At 37.6% G+C, this 22,940-nt stretch overlaps 1 protein-coding gene across 3 annotated transcripts in view; it reads right to left on the bottom strand.

Annotated features, from left to right (window-relative positions):
• LOC114652857 (WD repeat-containing protein 70) overlaps window positions 1-20,605 on the bottom strand; it is a 444,610-nt gene extending 424,005 nt beyond the window's left edge. Inside the window, exons 1-4 of one of the 3 annotated variants that reach the window (XM_051928488.1) lie at window positions 20,489-20,605; window positions 17,016-17,063; window positions 15,437-15,520; window positions 8,310-8,400 (exon numbers count right to left, since the gene is read on the bottom strand). In XM_051928488.1, the coding sequence (XP_051784448.1) occupies window positions 8,310-8,400; window positions 15,437-15,520; window positions 17,016-17,063; window positions 20,489-20,519 (254 nt within the window). In that variant the 5' untranslated portion in view covers window positions 20,520-20,605. Of the gene's footprint in view, window positions 1-8,296; window positions 8,401-15,436; window positions 15,521-17,015; window positions 17,064-20,488 lie in introns of those variants that run through there. The other 2 variants (XM_051928489.1, XM_051928490.1) reach the window with 2 other exon arrangements.
• Window positions 20,606-22,940: the final 2,335 nt, after the last annotated feature.

The following is a 22,940-nucleotide window of genomic DNA, read 5'->3' as shown; positions in this document are numbered from 1 at the left end:
TAAAAGGGGCCACCTCCCTCCATTCGATGGCTGGAGTCGGGAAGCAGGAGAAGGACAGAGCTCAGAGGAGAGGAGTGGAGGCAGACCTGAGGAAAAAGCATTGTGAAAGAAGGCCTGGACTTTGGGGTGAAGTGGGTTGTGTGTGTCATCGTTGTATATAGTATTGTAAAATAAACGTGTTGTGGTGCTTTAAAACAATGTCTACCTGTCTGTGTCCAGGCTGTTCCCCACAATATATCTATCTATCTATATATATATATATATCTATATATATATATATATCTATATATATATATATATATATATATATATATATATATATATATATATATCTATATATATATATATATCTATATATATATATATATATCTATATCTATATATATATATATATATATATATATATATATACTGTATATATGTAGTCCCCAGGTTACGAACACCCGAACTACAACTTAAAAACTCATTAACTACCGTTCCGTCATCTTTGGCCAGAGGACGCTGCAAGTAGTGGCTGGAGGGGTGCGATTTTGCTGCTCGCGCAGTGTAGTGTTCCTGTGTCCCTCGGGCGGCTCCCGGCGGCAAGCGAGCGGTGACCTGTGGTCCATAGTCACTGGGGCCACAGCTATCGCTCATGTGCAGGACGGAGGCTTAATGGGGCGGTTCGCTGTCCGCCCACTACGCCGCAACAACTACTGCTCCTAACTGGACGCAGGCAGGATGGAGCGGTGTAGGGTGTTTCACTGCCCGCCCACTACACACGGCCCCCCCCCAATCGTTTTTGGTGGGCAGCTGGTAATGCTGCAAGCGGTGACCCGGTTGTGGCTGAAAGGAGGCCATTGAGGGTGAACGGGGCGGCGGGGGGTAGCATTGTAGTGTGCTTCGGGTGGCTGCCTGTTGAATGGGGGCAGTGGTGGGCGATTCACTACACGCCTTTGGCCGCACCGTGTTCGTTCTCGGTGGCTTGTACTGTTACGTACATAGCAGGAAGTTGTCTCGTCAGTACACCAGACGTGCTGACGAGGGATGCCTGCCTGCTGTGATAGCGTGTACAGTGCTGTGCAGAAGAGCTCATCTTAACCTTTTGTCTTCACCCTTCAAGAATGTCTCTGAAACACAAATCTGATGCAAGTGTTGGTGATACAGCAAAGAAGAGAAAAGCCATCACCATTTAAAATGAAGTAGAAATAACAAAAAGGTCAGAGAGAGGTGAAACACCATCATTCATTGGCAGAGCACTTGGTTACAGTCGGTCAACAATAGCATTTATTAAAATAATGTAAGTGTTCCGACTTACATACAAATTCAACTTAAGAACAAACCTACAGTCCCTATCTTGTACGTAACCCAGGGACTGCCTGTATAAACAAGTAAAAACTGAAAAGTCGTGACTGCATATGTCAAAGCTATTCCATTACAATTTCAGTTGGCCAAGAAATTTTTCAAACCAAGAAATTCAGCTAGGCCAGACATTTTCAGCAGCCAATGACATATTTTAAATCAACACAAATAAATATAAGAACAAGTAATGTTTATTCATTGTTTCCCTTTTACATTTAGTCAAATCTGACACAGATACATAAAAAATGTATTAAAAAAGAAAAACCTGTAACTGAACAGAATTTAAGGTAGTAGCAATACTTTTTTCCCACTTTTGAAATAAAAAAATAAACATTTTGCTCACATCTGACACAGGCACATATCAAAGTGCATAAAGTCAAAAAAGTGCACAGTATTAGCCATACCATTTGTTTCCCTTTTGAAATACGAGATCCTCCCCCAATTTAAATGGGTGTTCATGACAGGCAAGGCATTTTTTTTTTCATAGAACTAAAACTACTTCATTCACACAGCTTTAATCACTCATATGACAGAAACTAAATTTGAGTTCCACTACAAAGCATTTCCTGTTGAAATTGTCTCCTCAGCCCCCAGAATAAAACTACCTGAGTAAATGTTTAAGAGCAAGGCACCATGCATGGTATTAAAGTGGATTGGTACATTTATTTTAATAATTTATCTTTAAAATGTCTTTGTACAGAGTTCTTGAGTGTCAAGTAATGAATTATTAATTATAATTATTACTACTATTTTTCTTTACAAAATCTTATTTTCCATTTTTCTTTGAAAATGAGCTCCCGTTGAAGAATTTACTGGTAAGAGAACAATACATAACAACTAACAAAGTGCCATTTTTATACCATTTTAACATTTTAACCCATCAATCACAGAGCACCCCGGTAAAACGACTGTAATACACCTTCTTAAAATGCAGACTTCATCACATTGCTGTGCATAATGAAACAGTGGGTAGGTGACTGCTCGTACATGTTTACTGAAGGACAGACTGGCATTTTGCATGGAGTATGCATTAAATCAAACGAGAAACAGTATGCAAATCGGTGAAAATCACACCTTAATGTCCCACAACAAATCAGAAGGGACAACTAAATTCCACAGGGCATAGATATACTCATAATAGGGGACCTATATGATGGGCAGATGAATTTCAAATGTTTTGCATTACTACCTTTTGTTTTGATGACTGGTTACATCATATTCAGCCCATTGTTCATTATTCTAGTAACCAGCCTCTCACTGAAATTCACCATTTGGAATACACAGCCATCCCATCAGCAGCACCGCGTACTTAGAAATATTTTCCCACCCACATTTCCAATTCTGACATCATTTTCACTGCGACTCCCTTGCACACAGTTCAGAATACAAATTAGCCTTAATGCGGCTCAGGGATATGCAGGGGAAGCCTGTTCTGACACATATGTTAACGACACATCCGCTTAACAATAAAAATTGGCCTTTTGCATCTGTTAAAATATAATTAGTTTAAAGTTTCAATGATTTAATTTGCAACCTGAAAACTAGGTAGAAATGATAATCGCCAAAGCTTACTTTTGGATACATTTGAGACCCTGGGCTGGGCCACTCAGAGGTTGCTTCTGGGACAAATGTGGCCTGCGGGCTTCATTTTTGAATAAGCCTGGTATATGTATTCATCACCTTTGTAATGAAACCCCTAAATAAAATATGGTCTAACCAATGTGACCAAAGTCACATAATTAGTTGATTCATGTTCACCAGTATGCAATCAAAGTGTAAAATGATCTGTCATATGATGTCTGAATAAACAGACCTGTTCTGAAAGGCCCCTAACTCTGCAACACCATTAAGCAAGCAACATGAAAATCAAGCAGCACTAGACCTAGACAAAATCGGGGAGACGTATGGATCAGGGTTAGGGCATAAAAAAATTCCAAACTTGGACAAAGGTTCACCTTTCAGCAGGACAATGACCCTAAACATGCTGCTAAAGCTACACTGGAGTGGTTTAAAAAGAAACATTTAAATGTCTTGGAATGCCCTAGTCAAAACCCATGCCTCAAAAGAAAAGAACAATGAAACTTTATACTGTTTACTCTGAACAGTACATACAATATAATAAGAAAAACAGAATCTTGAACAGATTCAACATATGCTCTGCATTTTAAACTACACACATGCATTAATATAATCTAATAAAACATTGAAGGTATAAAAATATAAATAGTAGAGTAGTTACATTTTACAGTGATTGCAATAAGTCTCGGAGATGTTGCACTTTTGTCCTATTGATGCCTTGGGTAACAGTAAAAGATATAAGATCAGAAGCACTTAAATGCAGTAAACCGTTATTTAACAAAATGTAGTTCTCCAATAGTGCTCGGGTAGAAGCTTTCCAATAGTCTGGAAGTGTGCGTCTTAACTACAATGCTTTCCAGAAGTCAGCAGAATAAAAAGGTGGTGGCTTGGGTGAGATGGGTCCATAAACATTTTTTGGCCCTTCATAAACATTGAGTTCTATATATGTCCTCTGACTTCTAGTGAGGGTAACTGGTGTCACACACATGCGAATGGGAGGTAGCTAAAGGGCCTGAATAATGACAATTACATACCAGTCCAGGAGGTGGCGAGGTGCACTGACTTTCTCTCTCGATCCTCTGCAGACCATTCATTGGAAATCCCACAGGGTTCCGGCACCCAAGATGACAGCACTTCCGATCATGAAGATGTCACTTTCCGGTTCCGGCATTAATGAAGACGGCACTTCCAGTCTCAGCCTTTAAAACCGCCATCTTTACATACTTGAATCAGTTCTGTTTTGGAATTGAACCTGAACAGAACTCAACAAATCATACCCATTTTGCAGTCAGGGCATATATATGGGCGGCTACCCCAAACCTTTTTCATGTCTCGTGTCAATTCTTGTCACACTGGGTACTGGTGATTTTTTTCTTTTGCTGATTTGATGACTCTCTGAAGAGCTTTCTTGTCAGCCACGGAGCAGCCAGCATGTCATACCAGGATGCCACAGAGCAGTAATAGGAGGACATCAATAGCTGCTTGGACAGGATAGCCTTCCTCAGCATCCTTAAGAAGCAGAGCCACTTCTGTGTGTGTGCCAAGGAATTTAAAGCTAGGCACTCTCTCCACTATATCTCCTCTGATGTATAGAGGAGCAGTCTCCTCTTTGTTTTGAAGGTGTTCAGTGCCAAGATATTAATGAAGCACCTTTCAGACAGTATGCTGACCTCATCCATATAGGCAAACTCGTGACCTTTATGTATCAGGTCTACCAAAGTGGTCTCATCTGCAAACTTGATGATTTTATTTGTGCACAATTGTAAGTATGTAAGGAATGAAGAAGCATCAGCGTTGGGGAGTGATAGGTCCCCATCCTAACAGTTGTGGTTGATTTGTTAAGAAGTCCTTGATCCATGTACATGTGTGCTGATTTAGACTCCAGTTGAACAGTTTGGTCACCACCATGCTAAGGATGATCAGATTAAAGGCAGAACTGAAGTCCAGAAATAGCATCCTTATGTGTGCCTCCTGGTATTCCAAGTGAGTCAGTGCAGTGTGGAGAGCTTTATTGTATTATTGGCATTCTCTGTTGAACTGTTGGTTCTGTACGCGAATTGTTGCTGGTCTAAGATGGGTGGAAGTGAAGATTAGATGTGCCTCAGGACTAGCTTCTAGAAGCACTTCATTATAGTGGGGGTGAGAGCTACTGATCTACAGTCATTATGGCTGCCGCTTACTGTCTTCTTTGGAACAAGCACAATAATGGCAATCCAATGATTGTCAATCCAACTGAGAATCTGAGGCATTAGTTGAAAATTGCTGTACACCAACACAACCCTATCCTGAATGAGTTGGAGCAGTTTTGCCTTGAGGAATGGGTAAAAAATCCCAGTTGGTAGATGTGCTAAGCTAATAGAGACATTCCCCAAGAGACTTGCAAAAAAGGTGGCTCTACAAAGTATTGAATTTGGGGGGAAAAACCTATGCACATTCATGACTTCTGTTTTTCTATCTTAATTATTGTTTGCGTCACAATAAAAAAATAGTATTTTGCGCCTTCAAAGCGGTAGGCATGCTGTGTAAATCAAGTGGTGCTAACGCACCAAAAATACCTTTTAATTCCACGTTGTAATGCAACAAAATAGGACAAACACTGAGAGGACAAATACTTTTGCAAAGCACTGTAAATGTTTTCATTGCTGGTAAACTATAAATACTATAAATAGTAAATTATTTAACACCATTGCCTGGTGTTGAAGCTTATAGACCTTGGTCTGAGTAGCTCCACTTGTGGCTGTGTATTTGACTTCTTGATAAAAAGGCCCTAAGTCTATAAGGATCACCAACACAAACTCCTCCATGCTTTTCACAAACATTGGAATGTAATGTCTTGGGATGCCTACAGCCTAGGCACCGACAGTCATGAAACCATGATGAACTAGTGCAAGGAGAATACAAACATGAAGACTGGTGCAAGTGATTTGTGAATTTTATTCTACTGTAATTAAAACACTGTCCAAAAAAGTACAGTGCAGTTCTTCAATAAATAAATAATACAAGATAAAAAGTATCATGGTGTAGGTTAAAATACATTCATTCATAAATGGAATATAATCAAAAATTAAAATACAGTCAGGATCAGCTATTTTTCCTTCTTCTGGATCACGAGCCCCGGTCTGTACCTTTCTTAATTCTGCCTCCCCTCCTCACCCTTCGGGTCTGCTCAGGTGACAGTCAACTACCTTTGAATCCTGCCCCAACCACCATCCCTCAGTGTAGGTGGGGACCTCTAGGCCCTGCTCCCTTGTCCCACCATCATCCTTCGGCATATGTGGAACACTTCCGGAGCAATCAGCCACTCATGCTTCTCTCTACTGCTTAGAAGTAGCAACTCTACCCTTTCAGCTCCATTCCACTTGGTTTGTATTGGGGCTTCCCTGACCACCTTGCCTACATTCTTTTGCAACCAGCTCATCCTCAAACCCAATGTTTACTCTCGCATTTTGTTCTCAGACTTCTTTTATCCCCAATTAGTGCAGGTGCACCAAACGACCCATGGAGCATCAATGAGGGTCAGCTGCACTAACCACCCTCGATCACATTAAGCACAATCAACACATTCCCCCAATAAATTTGCTTGTGACCACATGGCTTTCCTCTCTCATAAAAATTCACAGATAGGGGTCTCTTCTACCTCACTGTTCGCTGTACCGCCACAAACACCTAACGTGCAGCGCACACACAGCTTTCTGCAAGACTTTTGCCTCAGCCTAATTCTATACAGTCTGTTCATCTATATCTGTATAGCAAAGCATGAGGGCAACAGCATTATCATGTTTGCGGACAAAACTGCCTTGACTGGCCTCATCAGTGATGAAGATGAGGCTGGCTGTAGAAGGGAGGTAAAAGAAATGAATGTAAGGTGCCATGACAACCACCTCTCCCCGAACATTGCCAAAATAAAGGAGGTAATTTTTGGCTTCAGGAGAACAAAGGCAGTCACTCTGCATTTCGCATCAACATAGTCCAGACAGTTAGGAGCTTCAGGTTCCTGGGTGTTCAGATCAGAGACTACTGTTCATCTTCTGTGACACCTCCTGCATCCTCAAAAATGCACAGCAAAAGGCTGTTTTCATAAGGAGACTAAAGAGCATTGGAGTAAGAACCACAATCCTGGAAAACTTCTACCACTGCATTACTAAAAGTTTCCTGACCGAATCCGTTAGTGTGGTTTGGTAACTTCACTTGCCAGGATCGCAAGCTCCTCCAAAGGACTATTCATACCATCTTTAAAATCATTGGTGATGACCTCCCACAGTTTAATACCATCTACTCCATCTGATGTTTGAGGAGGACTGAATCCATGATCTCTGATGCTAGTCATCCAGCTCATCCCCTGTTTTCATTTCTGCCTTCTGATAAATGCCACTGGTGCTTCAACCCCCACTCCACCCACTCCGTAGGCCATAAGGTCACCACCATCTGCACTTTTGTTTCCCCAATTCTGTTAAACAGTGCAGTTTATATGTCTGTACCGTCCTGTTTGCACTATGTACAGTACTTTAGGCAATTCTTTGAACACTCTTATTTATTGTACTTATTTATCAATCATTCGACTTGTCTTTCGCCTGTATATACTTCCATGCACCCCATCTCCGTCCTGACAACTCTGGCACAACAATTTCACAATACTCTCACAGTGCATGTGACAATAAATCTCTAATCAAATCTAAACTATATCTAATGGTATTTGAAGATCTTTGCCATCTGTACCCAAATTATTGTCAAAGGCAGCTAAAAAGTTTCAGGGCTATCAAAATTTCAATTTAATTACATTAAAATAACAAAATGAAAATAAACCATAAGACAGTTATTTTCTACTGTCTTTGATAAGAGAGAACACTTTACATTTACTTGGTATTTTTAATATATCACTTTCTGTATGATCTCTATTTAAATAAAATGTATTATTATATTTGAACTCAGCAACACATAAAAGATGAAGGAGATGCTGAAAGGTACATCAAAATGATTCCCCAGCATTACTAGGAATCAAAAATATGAACACAAATAACGCACATAACTACTCTGAAATAAAGTATCAGGTAACACTGAACAAAGCAAGATGAGTCAAAGGAAAGCCAGTTCAAAACAAAAGTAGAAAAAGGGAAAATAAAATTACATCAGCCAATGTCTAAGCTATATAAAATAATCATACATACTGGGAGTCCCATCTTTAATATGTTTTCATTATCATTATTTTAATTTATAAACTAAAAAATCATTACTGTACAAAAATGTTTTGTACCAATTACACATGCTGGAAGAGAAACATACTCTGTTAAAGTATAATGATTAAAAAAATCTGGAGTTGTTCATTTTTAGTGGATGCTACAACTGCATTTTCTGATACTATAAACTTAAATGAACTAACTTCATACTGATACCTAACAGTTGATGTTGATGGAAGCACATTTTTAGAAGCACTGTTTGCCACACTTTCTTTCTTCCTAGATCCTTCCTCCATTTCTCTCTCTTCTGTAATTGAAAAAAGAAAAAGAATTTGAAACCTGTTAAAGGATCTTCATAAATTTAGTTTTCTTATAAGTGAATTCTTTGTAAAAAAAAAAAAAAAAAAAAAGTAAATAAAAGAAATAGCTTACTTTTACATAACAAAAGCACTCACTAAATTTAAAAGAGAACCAAGCTTTTTGTGCCACTACTACATACTTTACTCTACTTATTTTGTGAACAGTTCAGTTGTCTTTCTTATTATCATTACCATTTTGTAAAAGAATTTCTGTAAAATAATCATATGTGTAACTGAATTACAACACAGTATACTGTATATGGTTTATTCCATGTCAAATCAACCAATGACCCATGTATTTCTGACTCAAAAATTCTGGAAAAATTACCTGGTATACCCATGTTAGTCAAGAATCACCCTGTAAAAGTTTTTTGATATAAGATCAATACTTTCCAAGGCATAGCCAGCTCACAGATGAGGGAGGGTTTCTGGGGGATGGGAATGTTGATTTTATCCGGCCTCATTTTTTTTTTAATCAAATTTCACAAGTCCATGGCTCAAGAACTAAACCACCAAGCAGGCTTAGACTTTGCACGCTGGTACATTAATTGGTACAGGATGTGACAAAATTAAAACATTTGGCCCAGATGACGCTGCATAGTCAAATTAGCCCCTTGAAATTGACCAAAATTTAATTTCTTTTTTTGGTTTAGCTATGTTCAGGCCTCAGAAATACATTTGTAACCAATACAGACTTCTGACTTGTTTTTTTATTCAGATAACTATACAGGCTTTATGAAAAAGTAATAAACAGAAAGTAACTGTATCAAGGTTTGAACAGCAGACATCTCAAATCCAAAAAATCATATTAGATTTCACTTTTAGAGCACCCCAATGGCATGTGGGAATGTGCAGATAATTTTTAAAATATTTTTCATTTATTCAATATTGTCCCTTCTTTCTCAAAACACAAACATTACTTTTCTTATGCAAATCTTTCATGTTTATTTTCCATCTTAAACATAGGCTGAATGTGCCATGTGTCAATAATGGTAATCATTGAGTTTTCAATCAGTAAGTTATCAAAATTGTCAAATTTTTTTCATATCAAATGACAATGTCCTATCTAATGTTGCTGAACAGGGACTGCAATTCTCCATGGCCAAAAGAGTACCTGGTACTCGAGAATACCATTCTTACATCCCCACAGAAGATGGCATACTCAAAGTTACCCAGGTGTCTGGTGAAGACAGTCAATTGAATGTCCGAATATTCACCACTGAAGCAGCAGCTGAGATCCTGCCCTCTCAAGATCACACTCCTGATGTATCATATGTGTCCCTCACATTAGACTACTGTCCTATTGGAGGCTATGCTGGGGGACATGTATGATGAAAAATTTTGGATTGGTGTGATTCATGACAAGAGTGAAGTGGAATCAGACATCCTGATATGCTTCATGCACCCAAACTACCCTGCACAGTCTTTCCATTGGCCACCTAGAGACAATATTTGCTGGGTACCATCGCACTGCTCAGTGCACCTACAACAGCCAGTGGGAGGCGAGTACCATCTTGATCTCAAAAACAAAGATGCCCTACACTTTGATTGAAACAGAAATGGAATGGGTCACATTCCTGCTGCTGAAATACTAATATGATACCATTTCATTGTAACTAGTGTTGTATTTAATTATAAATCAAGCAGCTGTTCTTCATACGTTCTGCTTAATGTGCCTTTGGTGATTTATTTTTTCCATTAATCCTATACCCAGGTTAGCGATGAAGAACTTGATGATTATCATTACTGACAAATGGTGAATGGTGAATGCTTAGAATGGAACATAAAAATTAAATATTCACATAAACAAGACAGGGCGGCACGGTGGCGCAGTGGGTAGCGCTGCTGCCTCGCAGTTGGGAGACCTGGGGACCCGGGTTCGCTTCCCGGGTCCTCCCTGCGTGGAGTTTGCATGTTCTCCCCGTGTCTACGTGGGTTTCCTCCGGGCGCTCCGGTTTCCTCCCACAGTCCAAAGACATGCAGGTTAGGTGGATTGGCGATTCTAAATTGGCCCTAGTGTGTGCTTGGTGTGTGGGTGTGTTTGTGTGTGTCCTGCGGTGGGTTGGCACCCTGCCCAGGATTGGTTCCTGCCTTGTGCCCTGTGTTGGCTGGGATTGGCTCCAGCAGACCCTCGTGACCCTGTGTTCGGATTCAGCGGGTTGGATAATGGATGGATGGATAAACAAGACAGACTTGTTTTTTGAGAACGAAGGGACCACGTAGGATACAGGAAAAAATAATTTTAAAAATGTCTGGACATTCCAACAGTGCATTAAACTGGTCTGAAAATTACACCCAAAATGATTGTTTCACATTGAGAGATCTGCTGGTCAGACCCTGATGCAGTTTCTTGCTTGTTTACATTTTATAGCCTTTTGAAAAGCCCTGTGTAGGTATCTAAACATGGAAAAAAATTCAAGAGGCTGTATCAGTTAGAAGTATGCTTTCTGAAAGCCTAAACATGGCAAATCCAAAGAGACAGGTTTTTTTTTCCATTTTTGAAGGACTGCTTTTTACCACGTGGTGTTATCTGGACCAAACATTTTCATTTCATTATGTACTATACCTACTATATAAAGGTTCCAGTATATAAAATTTGATCCTGCTAGTTGATTTAGTTCTTGAGATATGGTCTTGTGAATTTGACGACAAAATAAAGGAGTGTGAAATTTGACACTACTCTCACCTCACAAAATTGGCTGTGTCTTGGAAAGTATTGATCATACATCAAAATAATTACAGGGTGTTTCTTGGATAACATGGGTACACATGGTGTACACGTTTTTTTAATTTTTTGTGACTGAAGTGCATGGCTGATTTGACCTAGAATGACCTGTGTGTGTATATACTCCACTATTATTGGCACCCCTTGTAAAAATTAGTAAGAAGGGTTAGAAAAAAATCACTGCTGAAGAACTGTCATCTTGCACTGAAAAAATGAGAAAAATCTGACTTTTAATTGAAACAAATTCATTCAAAGAAAAACAAAGCCCTAATCAAGAAATAAATATTTTTAACAAAAACACATGTGCTACAATTGTTGGCACCCCTGCATTTAATACTTTGTACAACATGCCTTTTCCAATATAACAGCACAGAGTCATCTCTTGTAACCTTTTATAATTTTGGAGAATACAGAGCATGGCATCTGAGACTACAGTATTCTTCTTTACATAATCTCTCCAGATCACCCAGGGTCCTAAGCCCTCTCCTGGGTACTCTCCTCTTCAGCTCACTCCACAAGTTTTCAATAGGGTTCAGGTCAGGGGACTGAGATGGCCATGGCAGAACTTTGATTTTCTGGTCAGTTAACCACTGCAGGGTTGATTTGGACATTTGCGTCGGATCATTATCCTGCTGGAAGATCCAATGACAATCCAGTTTTAGCTTCCTGCCGTCAGCAGCCAGGTTTTGATTTAAAATCTCATGGTATTTCATGGGATGCATTATGCCATGTACCCTAACAATGTTTCCAGGGCCTTTGGAGGAAAAACAGCCCCACAACACGCTGATCGGAATTATTTCACACTTGGGACAAGGTTCTTTTCTTTATAGCAATCCTCCTTTTTATATCAAACCCACCTTATGTGTTTATTGCCAAAAAGTTCAATTTTTGTTTCATTAGACCATAGAACACGGTTCCACTCAAAGTTGTAATAATGTTTTACAGACTCCTGGGGGCTCATGTATAAACTGTGCATACGCACAGAAATGTTGCGTACGAACGTTTCCACACTCAAATCGCGATGTATAAAACCTAAACTTGGTGTAAAGCCATGCACATTTCCACGGTACCTCATACCCTGGCGTACGCAAGTTCTTCCGCTCGGTTTTGCCGACTGATGGCACCCAGCGTCAAAGCAGTGCTACTGTTCCTGTGTGGTTACCCATTCATTCTTAGATCCACATTCCTGACGCGGCTTTATAAATACACTGAAACTAACTGCATATTGTTTATTTGTGTAATGTAATGGTCCAGGGAATAGCCATAGTATTTGAAAATACCATAGCTGCTTTAGCATTGTTACTCTCACTACACCTTCTTTTTCTTCTTTCAACTGCTCCTGTTAAGGGGTGCCACAGCGGATCATCTTTTTCCATATTACTCTCACTGCACCACTCGGAGTATTTATATCACTGTATCTGAGTTTGGAATCACAGCAGCAGCTGATCAGAAAGAGAATTATCAGTATATGGCATCAAGCACACGCTGCCTCAGCCACGGCAAAACACTTCAGAGCCTTTCCTGTATGGACCTCGCGGTTCAGAAACCATTTCATCCCAAGAACTTTAAACGCACTCAATCAGTCCATCAAGTGCTCCTTGTAGAACTGTCTGTACTTATAAGTACAATCACCTCACTGTAAACTTGCACTACAGTTATAATATTGCACAACCTGCGCCACTTTGTAAAGTGCGTATTTACATATGATGACGATATTTTTAAGATGAAATGCAGCAAAATATGTTGATTATAATATACAGATAAAACTTCATTTAAATAATTTATATTGTTAATAATTAAACATGTGAGGACACGGTGCCACAGCGCTAGCTAGTTCACGGATTGTTCCTACCTTGTGCTGTATTCTTGCTGGGCTGGCGCGACAACGAAAGGATAGATGGAGAGAATAATTAAATACATACTACGAAGATTTTTCAATGTTCCTTAAATGTGTTGAAGAATCGTTGTTCTAAGCTTACAGATGGCTTAACATCTATTAAAGAGCTGATTGTGTGGTGATTGGGTATTTGGAGAAAGAAAAGTAAGGACAGGAATTGGAGGTTAGTGCGTTTGAAAGAAACAGTACTGCTGCAATAAATTATTTCATCGAAGGTCGTGCATGGCACAGCAAGCATCTTGCGTGAGACATGAACAATCACTGCGCCACCGTGTTCCCATGTTTAATAACACGCTTTCATTCCCATCATCATGAAAAAGATATCACGTATACATTAATTATTCAGAGACCTGTAATATTACGAATGTAATGGATTCTGTGTCCTGTCAGAGGAAGAGAAAGCCCGGAAGCACGTAGTGATTCACACACATAGAGCACATAGAAGATCAAATACAAAAAAAAGCATTTAACGTGCTACTTTAGTTACAAAGGGATTTGAGAAACTACTAAATTTAACAATTTTAAGATGAAGTTTATGATGTTCTACTTTAATGACAAAATAAACTACGTGATTAAAGTGGAAATTTCGAGAATAAAGTTGACATTTCGAGCTTTTTTCCCCCCACTGTGTGCCAATTTTTTTTTCTCTGTACCCTAATAAGCTTTCATATGACACTCAGACGGTGGGCTATGACTCGCCTTTTCGTGGCGACTTTGATACGTGATAACTTGTTTTTTATTCCAGGCACTGTGTGACTTTGTGAACTTGAGCTTTCAAATTTCTCCGACACTATATGTCACTCGATCAACTTCCTTTTGTTGATTATATCACTGTTTAAACCAACGAATAGTAAATTTTTCCTTGCCTCCACTTGATATTCGCTGAAATTCTTCTATTTTCCCCCGTGCTTTTCCCATTGTCTTTTCACAGAATGCTGAGCTTAAGGGCTATTTATATTGATTTGCATATTCAAAGAGGCGTAATTCTGGGAGGATTTGGGGTGGGGCAGCAGGCACGTGCGTTACTTTTCACGTTGATCGGGATTTATGTAGCAGAAGAACGTGGAAGTTGGCGAACGCACAGATTTATGCATCTGGATTTTTCTGTGTGTACGCAAATTCCCGCTTTGTGCTTACGCCATGTTATAGTGCGAGTTCTACGCACAGCGTTATACATGAGGCCCATGGTGCTTACGTTTGTGGATAACTGACAGAAAAGGCTTCTTTCTGGCATACCATCCAAATAATCTGTTGGCATGGCGATGCCATCTGATGGTGGTTCTGGAGACTTGGTAATCCCAGGATTTTACTTTTTTCTTGCAATTTCCAAACAGTGATACTTGGAGATATTATTGCCTCTCTTACCCTCCATCTCACTGTACGTGGGGATAACATAAACTTGGGTCCTTTTCCAGGCAAGTTTGTCACAGTTCCAGTTGATGACCACTTTTTTATTATTGCCCTCACTGTATAGAGAATGAGCTGAAGTTCCAAACGTAGCAATATTTGGGACAGAGGAGTGTTAGTTACAAAATGAGAAAATGTGGTAAGTCAGCCACAGCTTTCTAGAAAACAAAAGTGTTCACTGACCACAGGATAGTGCCATAAAAAAGTATAAAACAAGAACATGTATACTTCAATACACAAAGGTAGCACATTTGCATCTAAATCATGAGAGATGGTGAACATATTTAAACTAGACATGTTGGTAATTTAGATTAATACATGATTAAATAATATTAAAAAAAAAGATTGAAAAAGCTACTACTGTCTTCTGAGTAGGAGACTGTCAACAAGCATTATTATAAAGGGGATGAAAAGGAGATCTTTAAGAACAGAATTAGAAAAGAGAAAGAAAGTACAAAAATTTTTTATTTTAGTGATTGGCGCACACCAAGTCCAGTTTCTTTAAAAATCAGCCCAAGCATTAAACTTCTTTTATGTGACCATGGTCAATTTACCTTATAAACAGGGTTGCACTATAAAAAAAGATACAAAGAAGAACAGGGGCCAAGGTGTTTCTATAGACCAAGTTGCCAAGAAATTAGGGGTCAATTTTAAGGCAGCAAACAGCAGCACTGAAAAGTAATCTGGGATTTCTCCCATTAGATTTGATAGGGAAACAAGACACAAAATATGGGGCAGGCTAGTCAGCACCTAAGTGGATGCAGTGTAAAAATCCAGCAGTAGAATTCTAGGTCTGTCAAGGACATGCCAACTTCCAATCTATTATGAAGAAATGTAGAATGTGTCACAAAAGGTTTTTTATTATTCCATAAAACTCCAGAGAACAAAGACCTTATTTTATTCCAGAATCCAGTATGTTTTAGTTTCATTAAAATAAACATTTAAAAAATATTACCTAGAACTCTCTGACTTCTTTCGATTGCAGTTCTTCGAGTCTGTTCAAAAATTGCATTAAAATCAAATGTCCTTGCTTTCTTACCTGAAAATAGTCAATTAAAAAGATTAAAACTATTCCATAATATAAAAAGACTATTTACTTTATTAGTTAGAACCTGCAATTAGCTTTTCCTTTACTTCTGATTGCAGTTTTCAGATATTTCTGAAGTGTAATAAAAAGTGGCACTGCAACACAAAGTTTTATTATTCATTTTATCTTAAAAAGTAATTTGTATTTATAAATACACATTTCCATGGTTTTTGGACTATAGGCACATACTGAATTTTAACTCTGTCATATTTCTAAAAGTGTAATGTGCTATATAAAAAAAATTAACTGAATTGTCAAGAACAGCATATTTTTAAAGTCAGTTATTTCTTCACAGTCATGGCATATAAAATTGTACCAACCACAATTGTATTCAAAAGTAAACCTTTTTTATATACACTTATTGTTGTTATATAAACAAATGATTCATTGAAATCATTGAATAATAATTGTTATTATTGGTTAGCAAAGTGGAACAGTGGTATCACTACTGTCTTGCAGAGAAGGTGGGTTCTTGTCTTGGGTGTTCCGTGCATGGAGTATGTATGTTCTCCCCAGTTCGTCCAGTTTCCTTCCAAAGTCCAAACACACACAGACTATGTTGATTTACATTGCTAATGTGGCACACACGTGTGTGTGTGTGTGTTTGCCCTGTGATTGACTGGGGCTCTGCCCAGGGATTGTTCCTGCCTTGTGTCCACTGATTGCTGGGAAAGGCTCCAGCTGTACTGCGACCCTGTCCCAGGTAAGCATGTAAGAAAAGGAATGGATGGATGAATGCCTGTGACATCTATTCAGTTCTTGTCACTTGACTATATGTGATGCACAAGTTCAATATTCTCTCTCTCTCTCTCCGAAGCAAATGTGTACAGAACAAAGACAGCAATTCAAATCTAGGCATTAACATTTAATGTCAATAATAGTGCTTGGCAATACCTTTCTGTGATAAATCCATGCCCCTTTGGATGAAATAGTGCTGTGGAAGTAAACGAATTATGTAGTTGGCAAAGTAAAGTGCATAGCCTGTCTCCTTTCAGAATGAATTAATCTCATGGTTTCTGCTTTTTTCTATTTTAAAACGACATGGACGGAGTGTTTTGCAATATTTAATGTGTAATCCCTAGATGGAGACCAAGCCTTAATAAAATTTTTGGCTTGAAAAACCATGGACGTATTCTGTAACTTTTAAGGCTTTTCATCACATTTGGTACCCATTATCTCCATAATAAAATGTTAAGGGTGGGCTAGTTATTATTTTTTTATAAAGTATATGCTTCACCTTGCAAACCTACTATGCAAAAAAGATGCACATTTGGAAATGGGCCCTGGGTTTCAAAATGATAAAAGTATACAAGACAGTGTTATTTGGCCTGTCTCCAATCTTTCTAAAAGGTCAAAGAAAGAAGCAAACCAAACACTACAATTACAATTGGACAATTTCATCCCTATTATTACAGGCAAATTAACCAAAAAGACAGTAATAACTTACCAAAGCCCGAAAATCCCATTACTGAAGCAATATCTCTGCCTTCAGCAGCTGAAAGTCAATCACATAATTATATATGATTAGATTTTATTAATAAGAAAACATTACTGTTTATAGAAATAAAATAAATTTGGATTGAGGGTCTTAGTACTATTATAATTTATTATAAGGGTAACCAAAAGTACACTACTATGAACCAATTAATGTTTATCATTATTTAAACAAAAAAAGTTACATATGAGTATATACACACCACTTTTGTACCACTTAATAAAAAGGGTGAATATTTACTTGTTGCAAAGAACTGTACTTCTTGCAATAATGACAGCATTTCAGGTAAGCAACATCTTATGTCATCTCCCAAGACAGATGAAGAGATGGATACCACTTGAAAAACTGCAACAATTAGTTTCTTCAGTTCCCAAATGATTAAGAAGTGTAATAAAAACAAAAGGGGATGTGACCCAACGATAAGCTTGCATCTGTCCCAACTTTTCTGGAGTGTGCTGCAGGTATCAATTTCTAAATGTGTTTATGTTTAACAAATAGAATTAAGTTTGTCAGTGAAAACACTGAAAATCTTTTCTTTGTCCTTTTACCTGTTAAATAAAGGTTCAAGTGAATTACCAAATTAATGATTTTAGTTTTTATTGCATTTTTAGAAACTGTCCCAACTTTTTTGTAAATGGGGTTTGCACTTCCAAGGTGTCAATCCATTGTTTTTTTCTTTATTTTAACATGTTTCTGCATTTAAAGGTGGCAGTGTCTAAAGCAAAATTCTACTGATATGAGACACTTAATATTAAAAGATTTTCTTTTTCCTCCACTAATAATATTTGATTTTAAATTTTTCAGGATGGCACATAATAGGACCAATTAAAACTGCAAATCACATCATCTATTTCGTTGCTTTCTCCTCTACTACACTTGTATACATTAAAATCCTATTTTTCACATTTCTCTGCATGTCCTATTTGTACATACTGTATAGTATCTCATTGTACGTCTGTTTATGTTGATGCTGCTCATCTTGCCTTTCACAAAAACAAAATAGACTTGGTCAGCAGAAATGACCAGCGATGCACAATACGGGTGAGACAGATAGAGAAAGTCTGCTTGAAACTGACACTGAAATTCTACAGTTACTTATGAATAATGTTAAAAATCTGTTAAATTAAAACAGCATGTATCTACATGCTCTTTGAGTGTGAACATAAACCAATAGGAGCAAATACTTACTCACTGCAAGTAGTGGAGTCTCTGCAAAACTTGGAATTCTGGAAACTATATACCCAATTGACCCTTTTTTTTTTTTTTTTGTTTTAAAACTAATACTGCTTGAATAAGAGATGGCACTTTTTGCTCAAGCTAATCCAATGTTTACGATTTACGTGTACGTGTTGCAATTTTAGCCTACAGGCCAAATTAAACATTGATACTTGTCAAATGCACACATCTCTATTCAAGTGTTACTTGTCACTTGTAGGGATGCTGCTGAATTCTGAATTACTGTTATTCGTGTATTCTGTTCATGGTAATTATTCTTCATTGCATAAATTTTGACTTTTTATATATATGATAGCACTAATGGTCAATTGCCATGTCTTGGCTTATTTTCTTTAATCTGTGTAACAATGCCTTATGTGAAGTTTTGTACTTTCCTGCTGCAAACAGATTTCCCACTGCAATAATAAAAATCAACCTAATCTCCTAATCTACTCTAATCCAATCTATCCATTTTTTAAAAAAAAAAAAACCAAATGCAGCATCACAAAGCTCAATCAAACATATTAGAATAATGTGACAGATATAACAATAGCTTTAAATTCAATCCAAACAAGACTAAAGAAAAATAATCGGAAATCAACATTCTTTCCCCACCCAAAAAAGAGAGCAACAAGAACAAAATGCCCAATCTAAAAGAATTCTTTATATTTCATAAAAGTTTATAGTGTAAGAGACTTAATCAGGGGTCTGGTGTGCTAATTTTAAAATTATACTGACAAATTTGTACTACCTATTAAAAATATGAACATATCTTCTTAAAAAGAATTTAGTTTTTTTCTCATTTAAGATAATATAAAAGGAGGCTTTCCTACTTAATTATAGAAGATTGGATGGGGTTGGCTTATTCCACCGGAGCAAAACACATGGGACGTTCAAAAAGTTTCCACACTTATTTTAACTCTATTTTATTAGGAATTTCAAAAACACATTAAGAGCAATTTTCTACATAGTCACCTTCCTTTGAGACGCAATTTTCCCAGGGTAGTACTAACTTTTTAATGTCCAATTCCTACTCCTCTCGCCTTCACCGTTTCCAATTAAAATATAAAAGTGCAGAAACTTTTCGAACGTACCTCATAAGTCTATGTGCTAGTAGTATGGTGTAGGATAGATATTACAACTGATTTCTCATTAAATAATCCCATCTGATAGTACAATAGTCCCTGCTGTTAATGCATTAGAAGTGATTTTAAATCTAAGTCTACCTGAGAGATATGCAAAGAATTATGCCCAAAATTATACTAGTGTAAGGCATTCCCAAAACATGTAACCTAGTAATGCTCATGAGCTGGATCTTGTCTTGTATAAATATGTAAAAACTAACTGTACTGTAGTGGTGCTTGATACTTGGCAGTGCCAAACCTAATGAATTCATCCGCATTACACAGCTCTTTTAGACAGCTTGCCGTCTTTACAAAGATAGCATACTTATCCACATTAGAATGGGGACTGGATGACTAAGGTATGCTTGACCTTTTTGTGGACTCCCCTGCAGCCTCATATTTGAATAGAGGAATGCCAGCTCATACTGTTGCTGACACCGTGTTTAAGTCTTCTGCCAATGAAACATAAGGCACTGTTACAGTTTATCACTGTACTTGATTCTTAATTGCCTCAATATTAACTTATATTCAGGGTTTAACACAATAATGCATTGTAACATTGATACAACGCAATAACGAATTCAAGTCACTGAAACATAATGACATCACAAAATAGTGGACTTTCCGTCTGGTTAACTAATAGACTCTTCAACAAGAAATCCAATTGACAACTGTTTTCCTGTTTTAATATATTTATTCATATGGAATGTGAATTTCCCCTTGGGATTAATAAAGTATCTATCATAAATTCACGATATTAATGATAATAATTACTACTATTATTATTTATATTTATGTAGCGTGTTTCTCACTACCCAAAGCGATTGTAGTTACATTATTATAATGTTGTTTTACTTTATTAATTAATTTTACATTATCCAAATTTCCTCCTAGGGACAACTAAAGTTCAATCTATCTCTTAACCCCCAAAAGCGTCTGCGTTTAGCGGCATGCTGAACTGGCAACACAAACTGGAAGCTAAACGGTTTAACCATTGTCTTCGTGAGATGTGTGCAGCTCGTGACTGCACCTTTTAAAATAAATCACGGGAACACTAAAACAGTCCCCTATTGAAATACTACGTACGCGCACCGTAGCTCTGATCTTCGTGGTCCATGTTGATACTTCTCAAGTTTACAAGCGCCGGCAAACCAACAAGAGGCGCATGTGATGTTTCTCCAAGCGGGCTGTCAAAGTCCACGCTGAAACCCTAACAGCGACCTCTAGTGCCAGCTTTGCAAATGCTTAATTACAAGTCAATCCTTGCCGATGACATTTGTTTAAGTAGTATTAACAATTCTTAGTCCTTCGCGCTTCTTTTTCAATTATTTTCAAATATGTTGTTAAAGCAGATATTTCATGATGAACACAAATGGGACCAAGGTTAGATGGCGGCCTGTGGATTCTTTTCTCATTTGTCCTTGTTTTTAAATTGGAAAGCAATTAAAAATAATTAAAACTGTGTAGGCATCTGTTTAAAAATAAACAAAAACATTAAGGGTTGGCAATTCAATCAAGTGGGTTAAGTAGAATAAAGCACAAAAATTGAGCAAAAAGTGTTTCAGCCCTTCTTACTGGCTTCAAATTAAGAAAAGTGGCTGCACAAAAATAACAGAAAGTCCCTCCAGGACCAAAATTTAGTACTCCAATGTAGCTGAACTACAGGATAATCAGAGGGTCTTCACACAACCACCCACGCACATGCATATTCCCAATGAAGGAAGCTTAGGCTCAAGAGCACAGGTGTGGAGTGTTTTCAAGGAAAGGAGTCCTTCTTGGTGATTAAGTGAAATCATTTACACTTTTTTCAATTTTATACACAGCAGCTTGCACCTTACAGGTTGAAGAAGACAAATACCAGGACAACTAATTTAGGTTGGTAAAAATGATAACTCCTGCACTAATAATCCTCTTAATCTAATATACAGTATAGAGAGCATTGATCTGCACCTGAGTCATCTTATGAGAAAATTTCTGATCCTATTGATCCACAAGGAGCACAATATTATCCCATGTGCATGACAGGAAATGATCATGAAGGGATCCACTATGGTGTGCATTCATACTAGGATTGACAGGGTAACTGTGGATTTCAAACTGAAAACCCTGAGGACACCAATGTGAACACAAGCAGAACACAAAGGCTGCACATAGAATTGAACAATGGCCCAACTTCTGTAAAACAATAACAGTACCTACTGTGGCACTCTGTATGGCATTAGTAACTAATTAAAACAAGATGCCAAGGTACAGGTATATTACAAGATTAAGAAACTAAATCTTCATCAAAATATAGGAATTTAAATTTACAAATTAAGCAACTAGTGCAAAAAAATACAACAAGCAAGAAATGACTCTATAAGCAAAACAGCTAAAAAGATAATCAGTGCAGACTTTTCACAAAGGTGAGTCTTCATTCCTTTTTAAACAAAGGAGATGGGGTTTGCTAATTTAGCCAGAATTAGACGGCATACCCTCTCACACTGTGATGTAAGGTAAAAAAAAAAGCCTTGAGTCAATTGGTCTTCTTAGAGGCTGACTGTAGACATTTGACTGAATATTCTGGCTTCATCTTAAATTTCAGATGCAAGATATGAGGTTAATGGATACACCTTATGAGAAGGATTGGGGAGTCATAGTGGACTTGTCACTATCAACTTCCAGATAGTGTTCAGAAGCCATTAAAAAAGCTAACAGAATGTTAGATAATAGTATGATGTGTAGAGTACAAATCAAAGGAGGTTATGCTCAAGCTTTATAGTGCGCTGGTTAGACCTCATCAGGAGTACAGTGCACAATCTTGGTCTTCAAGCTACAAAGTATACATAAAAGCCGTAGAAAAAGTCCAATTGAGACAATTACATTAAAATGAGTTAAGTAAGAACATGGGGACACAGTTGTTTTGGTCTGGGCTATCTGATCTTCTCACTTCCATTCTCTCATTTAACTTTTCCTTGATACCCACATTTTTCAGCTTCTAGACTTTTCCTCATTTCATTTATGTTATCCAGCAGAGGCTATTAGCATTAGGGACAATCACTGATAAAGTTGCCTATGCTGGAAACCTCCTGATTCCTTTTCTCTTTCAGTCTGAAAATGTTTCTTTTGAATCTGATCCTTTTGGAGTTGTCAGGGGTGAGGATCAATGGAGCATCTGGCTCTTATACTGATAAATAGATACAGTACAGCTGGTCTGATTACGGATGACCCCTGGTTTTGGCTGCAGCCCTAATCCTTAGCTTTTCTTTTTCTTAACAGGGTCATTGCTATAACACTGTAAAACATTTGACTGTAAATTTACAGTGAATTACTAGCTACTAATTGTATTACTTTCATAGTATTTTACTGTATCATATTACTGTATATTACAGTATAAAAAGTGATATTATACAGTGACTTCACAGAATTACCATGATGTAGTGGTACTCTGCTGATGGATTACATTTATTAACCATTTCCAATTTGCATTACTATGACAACTGTAATAGTATTGTATCTAGATAGTACTTTACAGTAAATTTAATAAAACAATCTTAAT

Source organism: Erpetoichthys calabaricus, chromosome 5, assembly GCF_900747795.2.
Source record: "Erpetoichthys calabaricus chromosome 5, fErpCal1.3, whole genome shotgun sequence".
NCBI lineage: Eukaryota > Metazoa > Chordata > Cladistia > Polypteriformes > Polypteridae > Erpetoichthys > Erpetoichthys calabaricus.
Note: the sequence above shows the minus strand (reverse complement) of the source record. Positions and strands in the feature narration are given on the sequence as shown.